At 42.2% G+C, this 17,214-nt stretch overlaps 1 protein-coding gene and 1 non-coding gene across 4 annotated transcripts in view; both read left to right on the top strand.

Moving 5' to 3' along the window:
* Positions 1-7,255, top strand: part of NEDD4 (NEDD4 E3 ubiquitin protein ligase) — a 133,233-nt gene extending 125,978 nt beyond the window's left edge. For all 3 annotated transcript variants that reach the window (XM_045529783.1, XM_045529773.1, XM_045529794.1), the window contains 5 exons: positions 1,878-1,937; positions 2,023-2,130; positions 2,774-2,870; positions 5,574-5,646; positions 6,150-7,255. In XM_045529783.1, coding sequence (XP_045385739.1) covers positions 1,878-1,937; positions 2,023-2,130; positions 2,774-2,870; positions 5,574-5,646; positions 6,150-6,252 — 441 coding nt within the window. In that variant the 3' untranslated portion in view covers positions 6,253-7,255. The remainder of the gene's footprint in view (positions 1-1,877; positions 1,938-2,022; positions 2,131-2,773; positions 2,871-5,573; positions 5,647-6,149) is intronic.
* LOC123631150 lies at positions 5,121-5,224 on the top strand. The gene has a single exon (XR_006733020.1). It is a non-coding gene; the product is annotated as a U6 spliceosomal RNA (small nuclear RNA).
* Positions 7,256-17,214: the final 9,959 nt, after the last annotated feature.

Genomic DNA, 17,214 nt, shown 5'->3' with positions numbered 1-17,214 from the left:
AGAGCACTCATTTCTTAAGCTAACTTAAGTATGTATCACATGCTTTATGTATTCAATATCAAGCACTATGTGCCTGGTGCTGTGCTATGCAAAAAAGACATAGCAGTATCAAGGAACGTAGGATTTAAAAAGTGAAATACCCAGGCGAGCACAGAAGAGAGGTTTGGAATAGGCAGAAGGGACGAGGAAGGTCTAGAGGAATTAGCCAACCCTAGAGCAGGGGGAAATGCAGTTCTAAGCAGAGGAAACAGCGTGTGTGAAATCTGGCAATAAGATAGGCTGTGCACACATAAAAGAAGATGTAAGCGGTTTAGTGTGCTGGATAAGAGGATGCAAGAGCGGAAAAATAAACCCGAAGAGCTGAGCAGACCAGATTTTAAAGGGCCTGTTTGTTAAGCAGTGGAGTTGGGAGTTTTCTCTTGAGTCCAGTGAGGGGAAGGAAGGTGGCATTAAATGCTATTAAACATAGCCGGGCAAGGTGACTCGTGCCTGTAGTCCCAGCAGCTCAGGATGCTGAGGCAGGAGGATCGCTTGAGCCCAGGAGTTCAAGACTGCAATGAGCAATTATAGCTACAATGCTATAATTGCTCATTACAGCCTCACTGCACTCCAGCCTGGGTAACAGAGCAAGACTCCATCTCTAAAAGAAATAAAAATTTTTAAAAGGCTATGGAACAATAAAATGGCAGGATTCAATTTACATTTTAGATCCGTCTGGAAGTGGTATGTAGAGTGAGTTAGAGGAGGGCAAAACTAGCGGCAGAGACTCCCCAGCAGAGCTGGGAAAGTGCCACAGTGATCCTAGTGAGAAATGGCAAGGACAGGAATGAGACGGTGGTGCTGGGAAGAGAGCTGTGTGTGCATCTGAATGGTGTCCAGGGAGGGAGCCTTAAAGGACAGAGATCTGGGGTGGCAGTATGGATTTGGGGATCATCTGCCCACATGTAAGGAAGCTGTGGACTTAAGATGGAAAACGTGAAAGAGCAGTGGTAGTGGATTCCCCACACACGGAGACCTGGGACCACCAGCATCTCCAGTTTTGTTTCTAATGGATCATTTATACGAATGGACAGTTGAATGGCTGGTAAAAGGGAGACTTCAAAGGAAATTCAAGGCAGACAGATAAAGGTATGAAGAGCAGACAGTTTCAAGAACAAAGATGTTTTCAACAATATCATACTGCAAAGAAGTCAAACAAGAGATTGTAAGTGTTCATTAGATACAGCTGCAAAGCTGTCTTTGGCAGTGGTGTCAAGGTCAGACCATAGTGGGCTGGGGGATGGATAGGAGATGAGCACGGGGTTGGGAGTGTCCAACACTGTCAAGAATGTGGCTGTGAAGAGAAGGAAGAGAGGCATTTGCTTTTTTGTCTTATTTTTAAGGTAGATATGGCTTGAACACATTTAAATGAGTAAAGAGTGAGCCAGTGGGGAGAGAGAAGTCTAGGGAGAGGCCCTCCTGAGGAAGCAGGTGGAGGGCTGGCGGGACGAGGAGGGACCCCTCTCTGCCACTGCAGTGGGAAGGAGGCCACGATGGATACGGGAGACGGTTGGCATGTGGCTTGCAGAAGTTTGAGGGAGTTCTCTCCCACATAATTGCCTATTTTCTCTCTCAAATGGAACTTAACTACTGTGAAGAAGGGCTTGAGAAGTACGGGGAAGTTTTAAAGCAGCCACTTTGAGGAGTAAATGAGAGAGAACACACTGTGGACACAAACATTTTCTTGCCAATATTGAGATCTCAGTGAACAGCCCATGACTGTGTAGCGGTGGGAATCCACGTGGATGTGGGGTTTCTCCAACAGCGCTCAGAAGCTGAAGCAGGGGAACGTCCGCTGAGCCTGCTAACCAGTTTTTAAATACATTCTTTTCTTCTAGGGATTTTTTGAACTGATACCACAGGATCTCATCAAAATTTTTGATGAAAATGAACTAGAGGTAAGAAATATTATTTTTATGCTACAAGAGGAATTGTGTACCTAGTATTTTTCTTGCTTACAGTTTGACGTTTCTTATGATGTAGCTTCTTATGTGTGGATTGGGGGATGTGGATGTGAACGACTGGAGAGAACATACGAAGTACAAAAACGGCTACGGGGCCAACCATCAGGTCATCCAGTGGTTTTGGAAGGTAACTTAGAACTTACATTTTCATAACTTGCTTTGGGACAGATTCAATCATTTTTAAGTTCACCCTTGATTAACTGTACTTGTGGATTGTATCTTCATAATACAGAATAATATAGTCCAGCAAAAATTATCTTTGATTTTTGTAATATTTATACACACCCCTTCTGGGTATGGTCCCAACCTCTGTAATATTTATAAATAGGTAAGTAAAGTGTTCAGAATGTAGTAAATGGTAATGACAGGCTGAGCTAGGCACGTAGTTTCCTATTCCAGTAGGCACTCTAAGGAACTTGCAGTAACTTGCAACGTATTTTTAGGGACTCCTGCATGGCTCTTTTAAATTTTCTCATAGGTAAATGTGCATGCCATTCAATAGTATCAATAAATACAATTTTTAAAAAGCCATGCATCACATGAGAAGATAAATTTTGTTACTTCATGAGGTTATAATCCTATTCTAAGGAGCTGTCATTTTCAGGAACTTTATAAACTACCCATAAATGTAAATTTATCTAAAAGAAACATGCAAATTTAATAAGTGCTTATTAACGCTCTAAGTAAATTCTGGTAACATATTTTTCAGGATAATTGTTTTACCTTTTCCTCCAGTGCTATTCCATAAATGACGTTTTTATCTTATTCAGGCTGTTTTAATGATGGATTCAGAAAAAAGAATAAGATTACTTCAGTTTGTCACTGGCACGTCCCGTGTGCCTATGAATGGATTTGCTGAACTATATGGTAAGGATTTTCCATAGATCATTAAAGAAATGGAGTGATGCCACTTGTCTTTTTCACATCTGATTAGTCTTTAAGCTCGTCTCTCTCTGTCACCCCAGCTAGAGTGTAGTGGCATCACCATAGCTCACTGCAACCTCAAACTCCTGTGATCCTCCTGCCTCAGCCTCCCAGGTAGCTGGGACTACAGGCACATGCCACTGCACCCGGCTAATTTTTCTATTTTTAGTAGAGACGGGGTCTCACTCTTGCTCAGGCTGGTCTCAAACTCCTGAACTCAAGTGATCCTCCCACCTCAGCCTCACAGAGTGCAAGGATTACAGGCGTGAGCCACCATGCCCGGCCTAACTGTCTATCATTTATATTAACATTTAGCTTATTAAAAAGAATTAAGATTTTTAAATGATACAATCAGATACACTGAAGTAGGCCAAGATACACTTACACCTTCTGATCAGATAATGAAGGAGAAAACTGGAAACATCAGAGAGCTTAGTTACTTTCTGTTCTTGAACTTTAAATTCTATTCCCACTATGGTTCCATTACAGAAAAACCATTACCTGAGTGTGATAGTCGAGGGAAGTATTTAAAGTTCCACAGAAGGTTAATAAGTATGCAACAAAAAACAAAGATTATCATAGTAGAATACCTTTGGGGAAATGCTGGCATAAACAAATAGATTTCTTCAAGACTTGTTCAGAACGTTTACTGTAAAAAAGAAAAAAAGCTTTTTTCAAAACTTCTTTGATCATGAAATCTTTTTTTTTCTTTTGTGGTGAGAGTTGAGGGGTAGAGAAAGTCATGCTGCTATTTCTCATTCCTCAGGTCTAGGGATGAGACTGTATATCTTTTTTTCAGAATAGTTAATATTAATGTAGTTTTCTATAAAGTGAAATTTTGTACATCCTATCAAATTTTTCAGTTGATTGACACATTACAAGTACATTTTATTAAAAAGTGCTAGTTTTGATGTAGATAATAGCAACTGTTCTCATATTGATTCATATTCCGTTTATTGGAATGATATTTACTTTTAAAGATAGCAGGAATAAATCTTTTAGAAAAGATGTAGCTGAAGTTAGAGCCCTACTCAGAACAACAAATAAGAATTGTTCTGGGAACCAGAAGTCAGGAACTGCTGCCTAGAATATCGCTAAGCTGAATTTTTCATGCAAATAGAAGCTGTTACCATGTGATGGGATTGCCGTCCCCCTCTCTCTTTGACAGACCTGGTCTCCTTGTTAAGCTTCATTTATGTGTGTTTGCAGAACCGGTCAAACAGCTGCCACTTCTCTGCCTAGAGTAGCCACTCACAGTGGTTAGCTTTGCTACTTGCTCATTCCTTGCCTAATTGGACTTCTTAGCCTTTGTCCTTTTAGTGGTTTCATCTGACTCCTTTCTTCTCATCTCTACTTTAGCCAGTTAGCAGAAAAAAATCTAGGCAGGGCAAGCAAATGCCGTTTCTGGCTCCTCTTGCCTCTTTTATGCAACTCAGGCCTATAGCCATCCACTGATTTCCAGCACTGTTTGGAATCTGGGACAAATTTCCTGCACACAGAGCCAAAGTTGTTTGTGTTAGAATATACATTCAAATTCTTATGTATTTACAGAAAGAAGTTGCCACAAAATGTTAAAATTACAATGCAATATTGTATAGCCAATAAAAAGTATGTTAAATTTATGTTATTTGAGTTTTCACAATGGATTATTTAGGTAAGAGAATCAAGAGACAGAAATATATATGATTCCATGTTATGGAAAACAATGACAAAAGTACTAAAATTTTAACTGAAAATAATTGTGATGGGTGATATGTGAAAAGTTAGGCTTTATTTCTGGCAAATACACACACACACACTTGCAATGATTATAAGACATGAAGAAAAGTATAGAATGTTACAGATTGGGTCGTCAAAATTGATTACCTGGTGGTTGGGGGATGTTGAGGGTTGGAGAAGGAAAAACTAAGTGAAAACTCTGAGGAAACAGACAATTTCTAAAAATGTCCCGTAATAAAAGAAAATTGTAGACGGTATAACATGATCACATGCACATAAAATTCTCCGTATGCACGTGCACAAAAAGAGTCATGACAGGACATATACCCAGAGTTAATGGTAGGATTTGAGGTGATTTTTTTTTTACATCCTTCATTGTATTTTACTCTATTGCATTAAGTTTTTACAGTGAGATTATTTGTATAAGCAGAAAAAATTAAAGCTATTTTCAGTGGTACTCAAAAGGGAAAGAAAGTGCTTGCTTCAGCAGCACATATGCTAAAATTGGAACAGTACAGAGATTAGCATGACCCCTGCAGAAGGATGACATGCAAATTCATGAAGTGCTCCATATTTTGCACAGTTCGCGAAGTTCAAAGGTTGTTCAACAGAAAGAAAGAAAGAAAATGCTCATTTTCTCTGTGTACCCATGAAGAAAATTGCACATGGAAATGAAATTGTGTACAGGGCCAGGAAACAGCGAGGCAGAGTGATACGGTGGTCACAAATGACCTGACAAGGAATCCTCATTTCCCAGCTGAACAATGAAGCCATCAAGCATAGGACAGTGTTCATTTAAGTTTAAAAAAAATCAAACAGATTAGTTCCCTGTATATGTAAGTTCTACACTAGAAAAAGTGGGTTATGAAATGCCTGCAGATTCCTGTGTAAAGTAAATGAAACCAAAGAAATTCTTTTTCCTCATAGGCTCAAACGGACCACAGTCATTTACGGTTGAACAGTGGGGTACCCCTGAAAAGCTGCCAAGAGCTCACACCTGGTAAGCAGTTGCGAACAATAGAACAATCCCTAGAAAGCAAAGTTCCTCTGTCAGTCTAGCCCCCTCTATGCTGTGACAGTGGCAGCTGTGGATAAGGAGTCAGTGACACTAACCCAGGAACAGGTATTTCTTTAACCGGGTCAGTCTGGACTTGACGTCCAGGTAGCTGAAGATCAGAGAGGCCCATCTAAACTGTTGACCATATGTTCCCTTTATCTCATGAGTGACAGGCCATCCAAGGAGGGACCAGAACTTCCCATTTGGGAGGTTGAGATGGCAGAGCAACCTAGACATTTGGAGGTGGAGGTGGGGGCAGGAGAACTTCACCAAGGAGTCATGGGAGAGAGTCCATGCCTAGAGGCTAATTCTATGTCTTACACTCCCCTGGTGAGAACACGTCTTTCCGTGTTGTTGGAACGTATCATGAGTAGCAGCATTGCTGTGTTTGCCGGAGCGATACTTTGTCACTGTCTTTCGTAACCAGTTCCTCTCTGTTCCTTCAGCTTTAATCGCTTGGACTTGCCACCCTATGAGTCATTTGAAGAATTATGGGATAAACTTCAGATGGCAATTGAAAACACTCAGGGTTTTGATGGAGTTGATTAGACTGCAAATAACAATCTATGGTGTTTTTACTGCCGCAGTTTTATAAGCAAAATCTTGGCTTAAAATTTTCCATGGAACTACTAAAACTTGGCCACTGATTCTTCCCAGATATTGGAGGACATCATATAAAAGCATTGGAAGAAACAGTATGACAATTTTACCCTGATCTCAATCACTCTTTAAAAATCACTTCACCAGTGTGGCATTTACACAGTTGTTTCGTTATATCTTTGGAGTTCGCACTATAGTATGCAAGTCCTGTGTGCCTGAAATAGTGAGTTTTATCCTTGACATTTACCTCTTGTATAGTATTTGCCAGGCGGTTCTTTCTTAAACTACTGAAGTTATAACTGTGAAATATTTGTGATAAGTGTCATGTGTGGAAAGTTAGATGGTTTTGAGAAGGAAAACTGAAATTTGGGGAAAAAAATACTTTGATATTGAGTAACCTACAATGTATTTAGTGCTACTTGCAGCTATTTATTATTTTGTAGACCTTCCTAATGCACCTTACTGCCCAGACTTTTAGAAGAACCTTGGAAAGTGTGTTACCTATATTTTTAGTCAACTGACTCACTTGCAAAAGATTGTTTACTTTTTCACTTTAAAAGTATTTGGCTTTTGCTAATATGCAGTTTTACTAAACGTGGTTCATAAGACGTGTGAAGCAAATTCACATTTGCAATGGGTAAAAAGTATTAAAGTCTTTCTCTTCAAACATTCAACTAAAGCTCCACAAAGCAGTATTTTTAAATATGCCTTGAAGAACTGAGTTAAATGTATAGTACTTGCCTTTACTAGACATTCTTTATACTTGTACAGTTATGTAGTAAATATGTTTACAGGGTTTATTATGTTTACAGTTTAAGCTAATTTCTGTAGTTGCATTTTTATATTTTTAGTATTACTTTAGTAAAAAAAAAAAACCAAATAATTTGTTTAAAATAACCAAAGAGTAGCTATAATGCATAGTTTGTATTAAATTGCCATATTTCTTATGCTTTTAAAGAAAATGTTTTATTACAAATCCAAAACTCTTTAGGCAAAATGCTACAGGTATAATCCTACTTTAACCAAACTGAAGTATATAAAGACCATGTGCATGCATTCAACTAACATTTATTGAATGCCTGCTATATGCATAGCGCTGTGCTAGGCCCTGGGGTAAGAGTTGTCAGCTTCAAAGAAATCTAGCTCAGTCCTTATCCTCGAGGAACCTACAAATGTGTAACTGAATTTGTAAACAATCAAAAGTAGGGGTAAGCAGAATAAGGCAAAAGGGAAAATGTTCTAGGTTGCAGTATACCTACAGAGAGAAAGTGTGCCAAGACTATATGTTTCATACCTATACTGGAATGATTATATAGCAAACACTCTTACAAAAAAGTAAACCTGTTTCTCAATATGGTATCTTGGTATGTAGAAATAATTGTAAATATATATTATGAATCTTCTTAAATACATATTATATATACACACACACTCTGTGAGAATTGTAAAAAGTACTCCAGTTCTTGGTTTAAGTTTGTTGGGGCATAACATGAATGAGTTCCTGTCAACACCTAGTAGAGTCTCAAATGTGACAGTGGCAAAACCACTTTCTAAACACCACATCATCAGCTTGGTTTAGGGAAAGCAATTCCCAGATCAAGGCACCCTGCATTTTGTCTTCACCAGTGTCAACCAGCATTCAAGCATGAGCACCGGGTGTAGTCCTGGTTTTGTCACTTTCCAACCATGTGAACTGAAGCAACTCACTTAACCTCTTTGGACTCATGTTTCTTCATCTGTCATATGAGAATAATCCTGCCCACCCTCACTGTCATATCAGATCATCCTAAGTTCCAGCGAGATGAGAAATTGGAAAGTGCTTCGTGAAGTATTATACAATCAGAAGATGCTTGGTGCTGACTGTCACGTTTTATCAAATCAGGTGTACAGACTGACTCTACTCCCAAAGAAGAATCTATTTAAGAATAAAGTGACTTCTGATAGACAAGGAAGTAGGAATGAAGCTGATGTTGAATAAAGATATATATGAATATGCTTTTCTATATATGGATCTTACCATCAGAATTCATTTTCTCCACATCAGCAAAGTAATGTTAATATGGGCCAATGCATTTTGGAAATGTCCTCATTATGTAGAATTGAATGTGAAAACTGTTTTTGTGAAAACAAGATTTTACCACATGATTGTTTAAATATCACTTCTGTGAAATATCATGGCAGATATGGGAGCCTGAGAAAATAGAAAGCTTTCTTTTCATCTGACTGGTACTCAGTTGAATGATCCTGTGACTCAGATAAAACGTGGTGTTATTGAAACCAGACTCGCTCCCGCAGCCCCCAGCCACAGACCTTCACCCCCCTGGCCTCCCAGGTGCGGGCTGACAGTCCAGAAGAAACCTGTATCGAGAAACACAGCCCCTCATCCTCAGTAGAAAAGTATCCCAGATGTATTCTACTGCTGGAGAATCAGCAGGGTCATTTTCATAAAGCAAGGATGTCACACTTTTCTAGAAACTTATAAGCACATAATTTAAGCCTATATTTTTTCTAATTAAAACATTTTAACAGACAATTGTATTACAGATGCACTTCATCATAAGTCAAATTTAAATGGTATTTGTTTTAGTGTTTTATTTATAATGTTGAAGTTATTCCATATAAATATCAAGTGAAACATAATTCTTTTGATTATAAACTATTTGACATTATTTTTTAAGATCTTCTGATATGGTAAATATATATCAAGATTGATGTATCAAAATTTATTGCATAAAGTATAAAATGACTTTTTAAAACCTTGATTCCACAAATAAAGTGCTATTCTAATTTAAAAAGCAAAACTGTGGTTCATTTTTAAAGAGACGTGATTCCAAGCCAGTAGGCTGGGTGATGCCTTCTGGTCTAATCCTTTGCAGCAACACATGAAATTCTGAGGATAATCCTTATTCGTTTTGGTTTTTAGTAGAAACAGGGTCTGTGTTGCCCAGGCTGGTCTTGAACTCCTGGCCCCAAGTGATCCTCCCACCTCGGCCTCCCAAAGTGCTGGGATTACAAGCATGAGCCACCACGCCCAGCTCTCAAGACAATCTTGAACTTATGTCTGATAAACTAACATGATTATAAACTCTTAACCACACATAATCAATCTCCACTTTACACAAAGTTAATGTTATAAAAGTCTAGTTGCTAGTGAAATATCCAGAAGACAACAAAATAAAGTTACGAATGGACTGGATTTCAGACACACTTCTGCTCATGAAAGAAGCCAGCCTTGTAGCCAACCACGATTCATACCATTGTTTCTGGGGAGTTCTGAATGTTAATTCAGAACTAAGTATTTTATCTTTGCCTCCTCTTTGGGCACTGAGAAGTTTTCTGGTGAGAAAGGGATCCACCCCCAGCTCCTCAAGCCAGCCCAGGAAGCTGCTGCTCCAGCCCCGTGTGTCCCCCCCCCGCCCCCCACCACGGTGCAGACCGTAGCTATTATTACTCGCCGGGGCTCAGGCCCTCTGCTTCCCCCTTTCCCATTCTAACCAGCTCGGGCAGTAGCCAGCCCACACCCTGCCTCACCTGTACAGAAAGTTCCTGCTTGGCTGTTCACCAGGGCAGACATTTATTTTACAAGTGATATTAAACTAAGGTGTTAGAATCTCAGGATCTCTCTGTGAAGAAAGGACCTCAGTGGATTTCTGTGTATTTTCCTTAAAGATTAAGGACTATCCCCGTGCTAGCCTCCTGCTTCTGTTCTGCCAATCGTTTCCCCTGCCATCCATCCTATGCAGTCCCTCCATCACAACCGCTGTTTCCTTTTTATTAATAGTATGCAGATTTGACCAGGTCTCTACTGCCAAAAAAACCTCTGGGAGCTCCCCAGAGCGTGAAGCCCAAACCCGTTAGCATGGAATGCAATCCGTCCTCAGTCTCGGTTCCTCCTTCCATCATACCTCACCCAGGCCCCCTCCAGCCTCTAATCACTGCAAACTCCTCTGCACCTGCTCTACCTGGAAAGCTTTCGCCCCTCATTTCTACTTGATAAATCACTCTTTTTTTTTGGATGCAGTGGAATGGCACTGTGGCCTCGGCATTGGCCTCAGTATATATGAGCATGGGTGACATTGTATTGCAATTCTTTGTTTATATAATTCCATCCTACACATTTCTGGGCAGTTTGAGGACAAAGGCTACTTTGTGTACATCTTCATATGTTCATTTCCCAACACAAATCTTTACTGAATGTGACCTTGATCTGATAAATACTGTTTGTGTATAGATCCATTCAGCGCACATGTACGAGGCACCTACAACATGCCCGGAACCATGCAATGATAGACGGGAAGCTCTATATTTCAGCAGACTGTGGGGACCATATAAATATTCCTTCACAGAGGAGCTTGATTGAGACCCTGCTGGGTGCTGGGTTCTGCAGTAAACACTTTATGTGGATCCCATTTAATCTTCATAAAAACTCACTAAGGCAGGTTTTATAGGCTCAAGGACAAGTAATACACCTGAGGCCACACAGCTTGTAAACTCAGCGAATTTATGAACCACAACGAAAAAGAAAAGCAATGGAATCCAACAAACAAATGACCCAGGTGTGTTAGTTTTCTTTTGCTACTCAACAAAGTGCCACAAGCTTAGCAGCTAAAAACAATACCCACTTAATACCTCACAGTTCTGTAGGTCAGGGTCCACTTGGGCTCAGCTGGGTGCTCTGCTTAGGGTCTCACAAGGCCTAAATCAAGAGGTCTGGGCTCTTACCTCCTCCCAAGATCCTTCAGGTTGTTGGCAGAATCCAGTTCCCTAGCAGGGGTAGTTCTGAAGTCCTTGTTTTCTTGCCGAATGACAGCAGGGGGCACTCACCTTGTAGACATCACCCATATTCCTCAGCACTGGCACTCTCCATCGTCTGGCCAAAAAGGCTTCTCATACTCCAGACCTCTCTGATGTCCCCTTCTGCCGCCAGGTGGAGAAAATTCTCTGCTTGTCAAGGCTTTCTTGAATAGATTAGGCCCAGCTGGATAATCTCCCTTTCTGAAGGTCGACTGACTGTGCCGCAGGCATAACGCAATCATGGGAGTGAGATTTTTATCACATTCACAAATTGCAGGATTGGGGGACATGAGATCTTTCCTAGAATATTACCTTGCCTCCACACAAGGTAAAGGTAAAGGATAGAAAAGTAAGACTGTGGAGATTCAGCTTGAAAAACACTTAAATACAGCTAATGTTATAATGTGTGGTTTGGTTTGCCATTCTTTGCTCATGAAAAGCCAGATAGATAAAGTAATGCTAACATCAGCCGGCAGAATTCAATGTCAGCAGCCGTAAATTCCCAAGTCATTACTCTCAGGTGAGCCATTGGTTTGCATTTTTCTCAATAGCATCAAGGTTGAATTGGCCTGAAATTAGATTCAACTCATCCTTGTCAGCTTTCTTATTATATAAGGAGAAAGAAAAAGCCATAGCTGCTGCTTTTATTTGTTTGGCAGGTTGGTTTTCTTTCCAGTAAAAATCATAAGCAAGATTATGAGGGGAGGTCCCAACCAAAACAGAGCTATGAAGGGAGAAAGCAGTTCACAGCCCAGAGCTGTGGATCATTTATGGCAGGTGTGTTGAGGCTGCTCTAAACCTCTGGAGAGAAGGGCAGAGGGTTCAAAACGCCCCTGAGTGACTGCAAGTTCCTGTGCAGTCACATGACTCTGGAGCAGACTTTTTCCCCTTATGAAGTTAACCAGAGATTAAAGCCACAACTGTGGGTTCGTGAGCAACACTCAATTCATTATTCGGGACCTGATTTAAGTTCACTTATGAAAAATGATCCATTATCATCAAGGCTGACCCCATGCCTCCCCAAGAGTTGTTTTTCTTTAACAAGTACATTTTGTAAATGAGAGATTCAAGCATATTCTCTCAAACTAATAAGAGGTAATGAGCACAGTGAACTAAGGATAATCTCAGTTTAAACAAACAGGATTTTCACTGATGCTAGACTTGAAAACATGATCCAGATTAATGACTCTGTTAATACCCAGTCACTGGGCATGAGTCCAAGCATAGCATAAATATTCCTCCAGACTTGATGACAGTGAAGTATCTTACGTTTGGCCCTTCAAAAGGATAACCAAGCTCTCAACGGTATAGACAGCAGCCAACTGGGTTTGCTTTTTTAGTATTGCTGTTTGTTATAATGGTACAGTGCTTGTGAATCGATGTTGAAGGGCTGTGGTTTTCAGCTGTGAGGAATTCAGGAATGCTTTACCCCTGTCTACCTCTTCAAAAGAAGTGTGAGAAGAGAAAAGAGAAAGCTGTATTAACTTTGTCACTACGAGGACTCTGGGATATCTGTGTTTCCCCCGGGGCTCACTTTACTTACTCACCCCGTCTCCATCTGGGGACAATGTGAAAAGGAATTTAGGATTCATTGGCAAGACCTCTAGTTACTAATGTAGACGTTGCCAGGCCAGGGGGAGGGAGAAACACGCAGCACGCACTGCAAACCGGTGGGAGGTGCATGTAGACACGTCCGAGACCCCAGCCTGAGTCAGGCCCCGTCCAGCACTATCCAACAGTCACAGGAAGCAGGAGACATGTCATTTTAAATTTGCTAGTAGCCACATTTTAAAAAATGAAAAGAAATTAAGAAATTCCATAGTTAATTATAATCTATTTTATTTAACCCCATATATCCACAATGTTATTTTAATATATAATCAATATAAACTTATTGATGAGATATTTTCCACGTTGGGTACTAAGTCTTCAAAATCTAGTATATATCTTACGCTGACAACACATCTTAATTCATACTGGCCAGATTTCAAATAGCCACGTTTGACTGGTGCTACCGTGTCGGACAGTCCCGGAATCAAGAGGCCTGAGGTCAAACATAAGGGAAGTGAGAAGCAGCTAGAGGTGGTTCACTTGGTGATGTGCTAAATTATTTTGCTTCCTCCCAGCAAGCCCGGAGACTCGGAAGAAGTTCCTCCAGGAGAGCCAAATATTGAAAACCAAGCAACATGCTGATCTACAGAGTCATTTTTTGGCAATTCCAAAATTTACGCTTAGAAGCTCAAGGACGGTGGCGTGGTTGGAAGGGGTGATGTGGTTGGAAGGGGCGCTGTGTTTGCACCGTGAGCACGTTGTTTTCATGTAGGTTGTGTTTACTGCGAGCAGCTTGGGTGAGAGGCTGATGCAGCTTATGGGGAGGTAAGTCAGGCCCCCAAGTCACCCGGAGTGCCACTGTAGTTGCTGGAGATAGAGCAGGAGTTTTGCTGACAGCCACTCTCTTTTGCTGAGGTGGTCCCCAACAATGATACCAAAATGTCCTGTACTGAAGATCATGGAAGCTGTGGGCAGAAGCAAACGTGTGGGAACAGTGTGGAGCGCCAGGACTAGGCCCTTGACAAAGCATCGCCAGGATGGGGGAGGCTGGCAGAGACTGCGGTGGTTTAGCAGAAAGAAGCAGCCATAGCTGGACATAGTGGCATGCGCCTGTCATCCCAGCTACTCAGGCTGAGGCAGGAGGGTAGCTTGAGCCCAAGCGTCTTGGGGAGAAAAAAAAAAAAAAGAAAAAGCAACAGCCAGAAACCAGGGGTGGTGATGAGACAGGACAACTGGTAGGGTAAAGCCACCGCCGAGGAGGGAGCTCCACAGGGTCACAGGGGGTCACCTGGGAGCCAACCTCTGACACGGAGGGGAAGGCAGAGACTGTGGGAGAGGCATCTGTTTGTTTTTTCTGGTGCAAGGAGAATAACAAAATGCGATCAGGAGGGCTAATAGACTACAGATGGAGCTCAGCCCGGCTAAAGACTTTGAACTGGAACCAGCCCTCTAATTTTCAGCAGTGCGTGTGGCCTGTGAAAAAGAAAGTTAGCATGAAATAAAACAAAGGACTCATCAGAGATCATTATGCGTTACTCCCAGTGAATGAAATGGCGGAGATTATGTCGGGTTGGAGAAATAGCAGGGGTTTGATGGTGAAAGGAATCTGATCTGTATCCTGTCCACAGTGGGGGAACCGTTGGAAAGTTACAGGATGAAGGATGGGGTGATAGAACGTGTGCTGTAGGAAGCTCGTTCTGCCCTTCGAGGGGCAGCAAGACTGGGAGCAGGCATTGCAGTGACACCGGGGACAGATGATAGCGTCTGAAGTCAGGGCTGAGAAGTTGGAAGGGAGAGAAGCGGGGAGGCTGAACCTGCCCTTGCTGTTGGAGAGGGAGGGCACAGTGGGCGCAGATGGGAGCCCAGGCTGACACCTGAGTCTCCGACTGGGCAGCTGGGGAGTGCTGGTGCCACCACTGAAACAGAAAGGGACGACGGAGTTTCCAAAAGGAGACGTCAGAGGGGAGGCCGTGGCAGGCGGCTGTGGATGTAAAGGTGGGTCGAGATCTGGAGGTTAGCAAACAATCGTGAGCCCGTGAGGGGACCGTATTATATGTGCGGCAAAGTACAAAAGCTGATCAAATTATCAAACATCACTTCTGAGTAAATTTAATTACATTTTATATTTAATAGAATAATCTAAGTGGTGAGTGGGGGGGGAAATTAGAAAGAATGTAACTGGTAGCATTTTTCTGGCCACAACCAGCTTTTAGGTTTTTCTTCCCTCTTTGTTAGCTAAACCAAGATCTGCAATTATTGCCAACAGTTTCCCCTGGTGCCCTGTTCCGCTCGGGGCTAACCTCCCACCCACACCTGCACACACACGTGTGCACACTCGTAGCCTGATGCCCACTGATGACCCGGACTCCCATTCCCAGTTTGCCCTGTGCCAGGCCGAAGTTCTCTGTGCTCCCTCCCATCTGAGACCCTGCAGCGCCTGGCACTGCCAAGGGGTCCTCTCACCACGCTTCACTTTAGCATCCAGGTGTTTGAAGGCCGAGCTGTGAGAGCTCCAGCCCTGCACCTGTGGATAACTTCGCTGCCGGGAAACAGGCCTGTTACCTCCCTAAGGAAGTTCAGGTGGGTGGGGGGACCTAAAGCGCCCGGGTGGCCCTGGGGAGGGAGGAGCACAATGAGAATGGGCTCTGAGACCCTCAGGGAAGAGGAGGTACAGATTGGAGATGAGTTAGGGAGGCCTAAAAGGGCACAAAGGAGAAAAGGGTACAGGCTGCTCGGCAGGGACAGGACCAGAGGCTGTGTGGTCTCAAGCAACGGCCTGGAACAAGACTCTGGCAGCTCCAGGAAGGGACAGCAGGTAAGGCCGCAAACCCTGCAAACCCTGGGGGGCGGCAGCAACGCTCTCTCTGCGCTGCTACTCCAAATCATTAAGGGAGCCTAAGGTGCCCTAAATGACTAAATGTGGTTCCTTCTTGGGGCTGGCCTCCCTAGCAGGACTGGTGAGAGTCAAGAGCAACGGAGTTTGCCCCAACCTGTTCGCTGATGACTGAAGTTTATAGTAAATAAGGCCTTTCACTTCCATACTTAAGACTGAAATTATAATACAAAGGAAAAGATTCCTGACCCCAAATGTGTTCATACTAAAAGGCAGGACCTGTTCCAGTATTAATAGAGGCTAGGAAAAGGGACACTTCCCTTAGGTTGGAAAAGAGCCCAGAAATGGGAGACCAAGGGCCCGGAGGACCAGTATTCCCAGTGTTGTCATTTTATCTTGGGCTCCGTTCACCGGGAGCCAACCGCAGACCAAGAGAAACAGCCGGGACAGTTTCTGGTGTGAGCAGTGGTTGTCTTTGTCGCAGCACAGGTCGCTGTTTGAATTATTTTATCTGCATGAGATTTCACTTGGGGCCTTGTGTAGGAAAGTATTTCACAAATCTCTATGGCATGAAATACTTCCAAGTATTGAATTGCCCGAAAGATGCTTACTATTCATGGGCATGAACTCAGAGAGCAAATATGCTTACACCAAGAGGGACAGCTATAAATGTGAGGTTTTCCTTAATTATATTGGATCCCTAGTTAAATATAACAGACACTGCTTCTCTGAGTCTACAGTCTTTTCCAGAGTCACAATAACTTTTTTCCTTTGACCTAACCTCAGCCTTCCCTGCCAACAATGTGGGGATGGCCTCGTTCCCAAGCCCGTTTGCCAAGTTGTGGGGGCCTGGAAGTCTTTTCAGCTGGTGGAACACTGGTTTCCCAGCCCTTTTAAAATGATCTGACATACATACAGCTGCGGTTGGAAGAGTGACTCAGCCACTGAGTGGATAGTTTTTAAACCCATAACAAGTATGTTTGAAAGCTTTCTAATTGTTCCTTTTCTTCCTAATTAGGACATTGAAGAGAGCTAGAACACAGAATTCACTGAATCACTCTTAGGTAGCACTTTCAATTCTCTCAAACATATTTTTGTATTTATTGTCTCATTTTATTAGATGCCAGTAACGTAGGTAGGGTACATGTTATCAGTCTCATTTGATAGAGCTGAAAGATAAAACAAGATGCCACAAAGGTTTGCCTTTGGTCACATAGTAAATTAGGAGCAGATCTAGAAGTGAAGTCAACCTCTTTGGGTGGTCTCGTGACTCAGGCTTTATACAACTTTGGAATTTATGTCTAAAACTAATGAGCTCACCTCCATCTCACTAAGCCTGACCTGCAGGTGAGGTTTGGAGGCAACCTCTCTGTTGGGAGGATCAATCATATAGTCAGTGTCCCTTTCTCTCTCCAAGATCGGATGGGTGTAGATAAACTAAATGCAGGCTGTCCATCCCAGAGTCAGGGACTAATTGGCAATAGGACCTAACCAGACTTGCATTTTTTCATATAACCTATTAGGTTCTTAAACTAGGACTTGTAGTAAACAACATTCTCAAAATAACTTAAATGCCAGCAATGGATAAAATGTTCTAAATAGTTAAGCATTACAACTAATTAGAAGGCTAATGGATCACGGTGCTTTTGGCTTAGAACACCAGACTTAAGGGGCTTGGTAGATTCTCTAGCTAGGGTGGCTGAGTCAGGGTCTTTGTTCTGCTCCTCTCAGTT

The sequence above is a fragment of the Lemur catta genome, chromosome 1 (genome assembly GCF_020740605.2).
Source record: "Lemur catta isolate mLemCat1 chromosome 1, mLemCat1.pri, whole genome shotgun sequence".
NCBI lineage: Eukaryota > Metazoa > Chordata > Mammalia > Primates > Lemuridae > Lemur > Lemur catta.
The sequence above is the reverse complement of the archived record's forward strand: the minus strand, read 5'-3'. Positions and strand labels throughout refer to the sequence as shown.